This window comes from Gracilinanus agilis, chromosome 6 (assembly GCF_016433145.1).
Source record: "Gracilinanus agilis isolate LMUSP501 chromosome 6, AgileGrace, whole genome shotgun sequence".
Lineage (NCBI taxonomy): Eukaryota > Metazoa > Chordata > Mammalia > Didelphimorphia > Didelphidae > Gracilinanus > Gracilinanus agilis.
In genome coordinates, this window is record NC_058135.1 from 278,100,593 (window position 1) to 278,110,617 (window position 10,025).

The 10,025-nt window shown below is 35.9% G+C and overlaps 1 protein-coding gene across 1 annotated transcript; it reads left to right on the plus strand.

Annotated features, from left to right (window-relative positions):
- Positions 1–6,079: 6,079 nt before the first annotated feature.
- On the plus strand, positions 6,080–7,039 carry LOC123252685 (putative olfactory receptor 5AK3). Its single transcript, XM_044681949.1, has one exon. The coding sequence runs from the start codon at positions 6,080–6,082 to the stop codon at positions 7,037–7,039; it is 960 nt and encodes a 319-aa protein (XP_044537884.1).
- Positions 7,040–10,025: the final 2,986 nt, after the last annotated feature.

Here is a 10,025-nt window from a genome sequence, read left to right on the forward strand (position 1 = left end):
TTAAGTCTATAATTTCCTTTGCCACAATCTGCATTCTAACCAAAGTGACTTTTTTGATATTGCTTACATAACACATGAAGCAATCTTCCATTTTTGAGCTTTCACCCTCATGCCTGGAAAATGTTTTTTTTCCTTACCTTTTCCTTGAAGAACCCCACCTTTCATTCAATAGTCTGCTCAAGAGTCATCCTCTCCCCCCCAAAAAAATGATCCTGAGTTATTTGGCAGACAAAAGATTAAATGATTGAGGAAATAATGGTTCACACTTCTGAGCATATTGGCTTATTAAGCAATGCATTGCTAATTGCATGACAAATCAAGATGAGCCACTTTCCTCAATTTTAACACTAGACCACATATACAAGGGAGGAGATATTTTTATATATTAAAAACAATTCAGATTGCAGGTAGATGGGTTAGTGGTTTAGGAGCCAGGCCTAAAGATGGGAGGTCCTGATTCAAATCCAGCTGTAGACACTTCCTAGCTATGTGACTCTGGGCAAGTCACTTAATCCTCCTTGACTAGTCCTCACTGCTCTTCTGCCTTGGAATCAATACACAATATTGATTCTAAGATGGAAAGTTTTGGTTTAAAAAAATTCATCAAATAAGACCAAATAATTAAAAGAAAAAAATAAACAGAAAACAGAATTAGTCATCTGATTGTTAATTGGAGAAAAGATTGGAAACTTTTCAAGTTGGAAATGGGAGAATGAATAGGTTCAATTTCCTGAAATCAGAAAGAGGTGTTCCATTCTACCTGTCTGTCTTCATTCAATCAAAGAAAAAATAACTGGTGTATCAGTTCAAGGACAACTTTCAGATAAAACATATAGTTTGCTTGAGATGTATAATTGTGAGAAAACTCCTTGCATCAGTTTTCAGATATGACTAGGTTTCTAGACAGTATAACTTAGGTCCTTAGGGTGTCTGAGCAGCCAGTAGTAGTGGTCAAGCTTCCCAGCTACACATGGATAGGTTCAAACACTGGAATAGAGCTTTTTCATCATTATCTTCATACCCCTAAACTATGATCATTCTCTTCCTTGAAATATCTCATATTTCTTATGTGTATCTTTGAATGAATATAGACTATCTCATCTACAAAGCAAACTCTTCAAGAGTATGGTCTATTTCATTTACATATGTATATATTTGTATTGTGTAGTTAGAATTTTGTACCCTAGTACTTCGTTTCCCAGAATTCCTCTTTCGTCTCCATGTTATTTCCTTACGTTTTATAGATGAAAGTTTATATGACCCCGCCTTTTTTTCTCCTCTCTCGCTCTTCTCCCACTTACAAGGTCTGGTAAACTTGTCTTTACTCAGGCTACACTTTTATCTTTTTATTCCTTTACTTCAAATGATTATTAATAAATCTTATAAAATATAATACTTGGAGTTATTGGATATTAATTTTAATCTTACAGTATCACAAGTGCTTAAAATATTGCCTGGTTCCTAATATGGATTTCATAAATGTTTTTGATTAGTTATTTCATAGATTACCTTTTACCCAACTTGTATAAGTTAAGTCAAATAGAATATTATTAAAGAGATTTTGAAATGATGAATAGCACACATTTTCCCCTATTCTACTTGCAGATGTGTATGTCATTCTTTTTGAAATATTAATGCCTATAATAATTACATTGAGTATTTATACAGCAGTTCAAGATTGGGAAAGAATTTGATTTGTTAGCTCATTTGAGCCTCATAAAAACTCGATGAAGTAGGTGTTATTATCATCCGCATTTTATATATAAGGAAACTGAGGCTGAGGTGAAGTGATTTACCCATTCAAATTCATCTATCCTGACTCAAGGTTCAGAGCTCTCTCTAATGTGATTCATCAGATTTACAGACAAGTGAGTGGTGTTTGGATCTTGACTTTTTCTAGCACAGGGCCTGGAACATAGAAGATGCTTTTTAAATACTTATTGGTTGACTGATCAACAGTCTATTAGTTATGTGATCAGAATTAAAGCATTTGGACCCTCTGAACCACAGTGAAAAATGTCCGTATGTGTGGTACCTGGCTCTCAGAGATAATTAGATGCTTTGCAAACTAAAATTATCTTAGAAATATACTTCACAATTATTACCACAAAATTCCCAAGCAATTGAGAAACAATGCTCCTGGGAAGTCAGAAGAGTAGTTAATGATCACTTTTTAGTATCATCTCTTCTCATCCTCTGGGCCCAGAAATGCCCAGGAGGGCAGGTCCCTATGCTACATGGCTGGCTTATGTGTGCCCACATTTGGAGCACTTGAAGAGATGTCATTTTGGGACTTCCGTTAGTCTAGAACTAATGGGAGCATGAGAACTTGGAATGAGAGTACTTCCCATAAAGTCAACCTCCTTTTATTCCTGATAAACTGTGTGTGCTTGGGAAAGTGTCTAAGGGAAGAAACTGAGCAAAAAAGAATCAGATTCAGAGAGACAGTGGGGCTTGTTCTGAGTCTGGTTAGAATCTTCTCACACCCAGCAAAGCCACAATGAAAAGGACATGAGTGATGGGGTGAATAGGTAGGACTTCTGGCATTCTGGAATTACTAACTGACCTTAAAGAGAAGAGAGAGATCATCTTCAAAGATAAGACTCTGAAGGTTTAGAATACTAAGACCTTAGAGATCATCTAGTCCAGTGATTTCCAAAATGGGTGTCACCGACCTCTGTTGGGTGCTGCAACAATCCAAGAGGGCAGTGATGGCCACAGGTGCATTTGGGGCTGGTGAATAACTGTAAAGAGGCGGTGATAGTATGTGACAGGGGGCACTAAGTAATATTTTTTTCTGGAAAGGGGGCAGTAGGCCAAAAAAGTTTGGGAACCACTGAAGTCCATCTGTTCCATTTCTGAAGAGAAAAGACCCAAGATTTCTTTAGTACTTTATGATCTGTTAATTGCTTTACAGTTATTATTTCATTTGATCTTCATAACAATCTGGGAGGTAGGTGCCACCATTTTACCTATTTTACAGATAATTAACCCGAGGCTGAAGGAAACTTAAATTATCTGATTAGGCTCACATGGCTAGCAAGTGTCAGACAGGATTTTAACTCAGGTCTTCCTGAATTCAATCCGCTATGCCACTTAAATGTTTCTATGAAATTGATATATGAGTTCCTCAGTCCAATTCATATTGCTAAGTACTTATTGAGCCATAAGAGAAGGCTGTCCTAGATTAATTACCTCTAACATTTCTTCCTGCTCCTACTTGACTGTCCTCTCTACCAGTATATATGCAAGGCCTGGTGCTCAGGGATAGAGATAGAAAGATAAAGCATACTGTCTTTTGCTCAAAATATTTTCCTTCTATTCTAATGGTAAAGGGGTAGGATATTCCATTTACATCAAATAATATGTAGAAGTAGTAAGGGATGGGAGGCAAAGGAGACATAATAATGTAGGAAGGGAGGAAAAAGAAGAGCAAAAAAGAGATAGAGATTAAGAGAGACAGAGAGAGAATCATAGTAAAAATGAAGAAGAAAAATGCTTTCAACTGAGGATATCAAAGAAAGATAGCTAGAACATGTGGAGTATCTGAGCTAGGGTTTTAAGGAACAATAAGGATTCTGCAAGATTACATAAGAAGGTAGGGCATTCGAGAAAGGAGAAGCTTGTTCAACTGAGTAGAAGCCAGAAATGGCAAGCTTACTTTGAAGAAGAGTTGGCCGACCAATTGGGCTGAAATGTAGAGAGTAAAAAGAGGAATAATGAGAAACAAGCTGTAGAAGGAAGTTAGAACAAGTCCCTAAATACGTGATGAAAGGGATATCATGTTATATGGACAAACAACAGCAATAGGGAACTACCAGATATACCTGAAAAGAACAAGGGTCTTATTTGCCCAAGGCAGAGTTTTTTGAAAACTTTGTGAAGACAATGGAAAGAGAGAGAATCATCAGGAGGCAATCTAATAGCCCAGAACAAGCATGATGAGGGGTAGAACTATCAGGGTGGCTTTGGGACTAAAAAGCTCAGAATGGAAGCAAGTGTAGTTTTATTGGAAGAATTGAAAGAATGTAGGAACTTATAGCAAGTGGCTGTTGCTGGAATGGGTAGTTATACCTGATTTGGATGCAGAGTCTGGGTGAGGGAGAACACTGAGATGCCACCAAAGAAACAGGTAAGTTCAGAGGAAGAACTGGTTTGGAGGGGCCAGAGTCAAGATGGACTCAAACTTTACCTGTGAGAACTCACTAACTAACCTCTCTGGTCTTTCACTTAGTGAGAGAAAATAAGGAGTTGTGGTAGGAGACAGCAATGAAGCAAAGATTATCTGCAGGGGGACACTGATTATGGGCATAATGGCAAGAAAAGTGTGGCACAATGATGAGACAATAGGGATGAAGTGACATCAATGAAGACATCTCAACCCAATAATTCCTATAGGAAAACACTGTAGAAATGTGAATTAAGTACAGAAGTATTGGCATAGCTTATACAATTGAGGCAGAGAGATATGTAAAGTCACTGGGAAGAAAAGGAACATGAGGAAAATGGATTCACCACTGGAGGAGGGTATAGGAAGAAAGGAAGGTTGTTGTGGCACATGCCTGTGATCCCTTTTACTGAGGAAGACTGAGGCTGATGGATCACGAGGTCCTAAATTCTAAGGAACAGTGGGGCTAAAGGCAATTGGGTGTCCCCAGTAAGACTAGCACCAATAAAATGAGCCAAGAGGAGCAGTAAGTAGGTCATTGGACTAAAAGAGAAGGGATGGACTAGACCAAGTCAGAAATGGAATTTATAGCAGGATCAAGAGATGTGACCCTCATGGGAGATCCAGTCTCCATAAGAGAAGAAAAAAAGCAACAACACTGGATTTTATGTAAGGACAACTGGACTCTAGTTATAGTTTTACCACTAGCTCAGAGTTGAGGAATAGATTTGTGTAGCCCTAAGCAAATCATGTGATCTCCCTATGGCCTTTGTTTCTTCATCCATTAACAGAAAGAGATGATAATAGCTAAAAGATATCCAATACACCTTTCAGTTTTGATTTCATTTCAGTTCTAAAGTTCCTGAAGACTCATATCATTCTAGGTTTTAGGTTCTAGGTTCCAGGATTCCGTCATTCAGATCTAATATTTCCTATTGTGGATACCTTTCTATCCCTGATATTTGGGCTCATTTTCTAACAGCCTGTGATACTCTGGTTCTAAATATCTCTCCATACTCATCTTTTTCCCCTCTAGGAAAACAAAAATGCTGACAGAGCACCTCCAGGATGATAACACTACTAATACTAATAGTTTGTTTGAAAATTCTTATGAGGGTTTTTAAATTATTATTACTGACAAACTCAAAAGAGGAAGTAAGGTAAAATAACGAATGGAGTGCTGAACCTGTAGTCAAGTGGTCTTGAGTTCAAAATCTGTTTTATATATCACTAAAGGGACTCTGGACAAAACACTTAACCTCTCCTTGCCTAATTTCCTCTTCTGTATCATGAGGAAATAGTAACACCTATGTCTCATGGCTGCTGTGAGGATTAAATTTTAAAATAAGAGTTGTTTTGTAAATTTTAAGGTGTTATATAAAGGCTATTTATTAGTTTTCTGATTTGCTCAGCCCAGGAAGGGCTTTACCCTTCATAAGAGCATCATAGAGACTGGAAACTTATTCTTCTCCTAATGTCACTGCTGAGAGCAAACATGCCTGGACTCCTTTTGAAATTGTTTTTAAGAGTCAGGTTAAAAGTGACAAGAAAAGGCATGCTTCCTCAACTGCATTATGTGTAGTAACCTTAAGAAACCAACCTTAGAGTGTAAGAAAAAATGGGAGAGCATCCTCAGATACAGTTCATATGTGGTTGGTTTTGCTGAACTCCTTTCTTGTCCTTCTTTTCAATCTTTGTTATGAAGGATGGCCTTTTGGATCAGGGAGTAGGGAGGGTTTAATTCAAAAAGGAAGGTGATGTGAAACCAAACTATTTCAATAAAATCATATTTTTGAAAGAAAAGTCTCCAACACTAAGTTAAAAGCTATTTCATTCCTTATTTGAGGTCAACAAAAATCTCTTGATATTTTCTCTCTGTATCCTTTATTTGCAGATAATACAAAAACCACGATGCAAGGAAATGGCACCAGAGTGACTAAATTCATTCTAGTGGGATTTGCAGTTCGACAAGAACTACAGTACGTTCTCTTCCTTGTCTTTCTGGTCATCTACATGACTTCTCTAGTGGCTAATGTTGGTATGATTCTGCTCATCAAGGGTGATGCTCGCCTTCACACTCCCATGTATTTTTTCCTCCAAAACTTGGCTTTTGCTGACCTCTGTTACACCTCTGCCATCACTCCCAAGATGATACTGAACTTCCTCGTCTTGGATAAATCTATCTCATTCTCAGGATGTGTGGTGCAATTATATGTTTATGGCATGTTTGCCACAATTGAATGTTACCTTCTGGCTGCCATGGCTATAGACCGTTATGTGGCCATCTGCAACCCACTCCGTTATCCAATAGTCATGTCCCAAAAGGTCTGCATTCTACTCGTCACTGGATCCTATGTCATTGGTTTCCTAAATGTCACTACACATGCAAGCTTTCTCTTTTCACTGTCCTTCTGCAATTCCAACATAATCAATCACTTCTTTTGTGATGCACCCCCAATCTTGGTACTTTCCTGTTCCAATACTGATGTCAATGTCATGTTGTTAATCATTTTTGTGGGCTTTAACCTCTCAAATACATTGCTGGTTGTGTTTTTCTCCTATGTTTACATCCTGGCTGCCATCTTGAGGATGTCCTCTGCTTCAGGGAGGCACAAAGCCTTCTCTACTTGTGCCTCCCACCTGACTGCTGTCACCATTTTCTATGGCACACTCTTTTACATGTATTTACAACCTTCTTCCACTGAGTCACAAGAGAATGATAAAGTGGCCTCTGTGTTTTATGGCATCATCATCCCCATGCTGAACCCCCTCATCTATAGTCTGAGGAACAAGGAGGTAAAAGAGGCCATGGATGTTATCACAAAAAAAATTTCCCTTACAGTCCAGGGAGTAGTTCAGGGAAATATTTAAGCAAAGAGCTTCTCATTTCTTTTCATTAAGAACTAGATATTGGATTAGTTCAAAGAGCACCCCATTTTGTTTCTTCAACATGTAGACAACATTTCAGCTAAGGGAATATAACCAATTCTGGGTAAAATTTAAATTCAATGCCCCCTTTCTGTATATTTTTAAATGTACTGCAGTCTACTTGAATCCACAATGGCTACATCCACTCCCCTTTGAATTATCCATCCCTCTGATTCCTCAGAAATTTTAATGTTCTAATATCTGTGACTACTCATTACTATTCAGAGAATGTTTGTATTAAGAAAATAAATCTTTGCCCTGAGGTGCAACTCCTGGTGATCATTGAAAACACTGGTCATTTTCCAAAATGCAATTCAGACACTATTATTCCTCCCATTTCATTTTGGGCTTAAATTCACAGTCTCTGTACAGTATTTGTAATAGTAATTTGTACTAATGATTAAATCATGGACTCTCAATAAATTATATATCATTGTCTGAACTATAAAGATTTGTATCATCTTTTTAGTTGTCACATATGTATTACTAAGGTAGTCTCTTCTCAGAAATCAATCTGTTTCAGTAAGTAGGTTTGAAATAGTAAGCACACACAATTTTAAGTAAACAGGAGCATCCAGAAGACCTGGTAATTTATAGGGAATCCCTTCTTCATCTAGATAGCATGCAAAATGTCTTCAAAAACAATAGTGGACACCTCTGGAAAACATTCTTCTTCATATTTTCTCATACTTGATTTTAATAACTAAAGGATAATTGAACAGTTATCTCTGGGGTTGCATTATCTAAGAATCTTGCATTATCTTTCCCTTTTATGGAAGACATGTTAGTGGCATATACTTACCCTTGAACATAACATGTTGGAGGGGAGAACAGATGGAGAAGTATTGTAGAGATGTTACACCCACCACCTCAGAGAGATATGGTTCAGAAGTAAGAACTCTTGCTTTAAAACATGTCATTTTTCTGAGACCTGCTGATTTGGCAGACTCTGACCTCACTCTGAATCAGAGGTCATTCTCTTCTGGATTTCAAGAGTCATCACTTAGAACAGCTTTTACAGCACCAACACAATGTCTCCCAGCATTGTAGGGAGGGTTCTACCCATTTCCTCAGAGAGATATGGTTCAGAAGTTCAGAAGTAAGATCCTTTGCTTTAAAACCCAAAGTTGTCTTGACAGGCTAGTGTAAATTTTTGTTTGACTAGGAATTGGTTTTATGAAAAAAATGAAATAAAATAAAATAAAATAGATAGAGCATTAGTTAACTTGCTTTAAAAAAGGAAAGAAGAAAATCAAATTATCAGTATCAAAAATGAAAAGTTTGAATTCACAACAATGAAGAGGAAATTAAAGCAAACATTAGGAATTATTTTGCCCAATTATATACCAATAAATCTGATGATCTAAGCTAAATGGATGAATGTTTGTAAAAAATACAAATCACCCAGAGTAACAAAAGAGGAAATAGAATATTTGAATAATCCCATTTCAGAAAAAGAAATTGGACAAACCATCAATGAACTCCACAAAGAAAAATCCTCAGGGCTAGATGAATCCAGAAGTAAAGTCTAGCAAACATTTAAAGAACAATTCATTCCAGTACTATATAAACAAGGAAAATAGGCAAAGAAGGAATCCTACTAAATTCCTTTTATAACACAAATATGGTGCTGACAGCTAAACTTTGAAGAGCAAAAATAGAAAAAGGAAATTAAAGACCAATTTTGTTAATGAACATGAATGTAGAAATTTAGAATAAAATATTAGCAAGGAGACTATAGCAATATATGAGGAAGAATCATTCACTATGACCAGATGGGATTTATATCAAAAATGCAGGGTTGGTTTAATATTAGGAAGACTATCAGCATTATTGACCATATCAATAAAAAAAACATTAAAAAATCACATGATTATCTTGATAGATGCTGGAAAAGCTTTTTACAAAATATAGCACTCATTCCTTTTTGAAACACTAAAAAGTACTGGAATAAATTGGGCTTTTCCTAAAATTATAAGTAGTAGCTCTCTAAAACCATCAGCAAGCATTATATATAGTGGGGATAAGCTAGAAGCCTTCCCAATAAAATCATTTCTGTATTTTTAATGTTAGAGACTTGCTTGGGGACTCCAGAATTTAAATGGCTTGTCCATAGTTAAACAATCATAAAGTGTAGGAGACAAGACATGAACTTTTGACATGGCATTGAATAATTATTTTAAGTAGTTTTAAACTACTTTAAAAACTACTTTTTTTTTACTTTTTTGTTTTAAACTACTTTAAACGACTTTAAAAAATTAGTTTAAGTAAAATTGTCACTTTAATTAAATTAGTCTTGACCATCCATGAATAATTAGTAATTCTCTATTATTTAAATCTGATTCGATTTGTGTAAAAAACACTTTATAATTATGTTGGTATAGTTCCTGGTTCTGTTTTGGCAGATATATTCCCAGGTATTATATTTTATCTGTGGTTATTTTAAATGGAGTATCTCTATTCTTGAAGACCTTTGTTAGTGACACATAAAAATGCTGATGATTTATATGAGTTTATTTTATATACTTCTACTTAAAAAATTATTGATAATTACAACTAATATTTCATTTGGATCTCTAGGACATTCCACATATGTCATCATATTGTCTCCAAAAAAAAGATAGTATTATTACCTCTTGACTCATTCTTATTCCTTTGATTTATTTTTCTTTTCATTACTATTGTTAGCAATTCAAATATTATGTTAAAACATATTGGTGATAATGGGAACATTTACTTACTAGTGATCTTATTGCGAAGGCTTCTAACTTATCCCTATTACAAATAATACTGGTTGATGGCTTTAGGAAAACCCTTCCTATCCTTTCCTAAAAATCATTTTAAGAAAAATTCCATTTATACCTGTGCTTTCCAGTGTTTTTAATAAACATGAGCATTGTATTTTATCAAAGACTTTTCTGCATGTATT

What these genes read in the sequence shown, in the direction of transcription:
- LOC123252685 (XM_044681949.1), top strand. Translation starts at nt 6,080, where the DNA reads ATGCAAGGAAATGGCACCAGAGTGACTAAATTCATTCTAGTGGGATTT.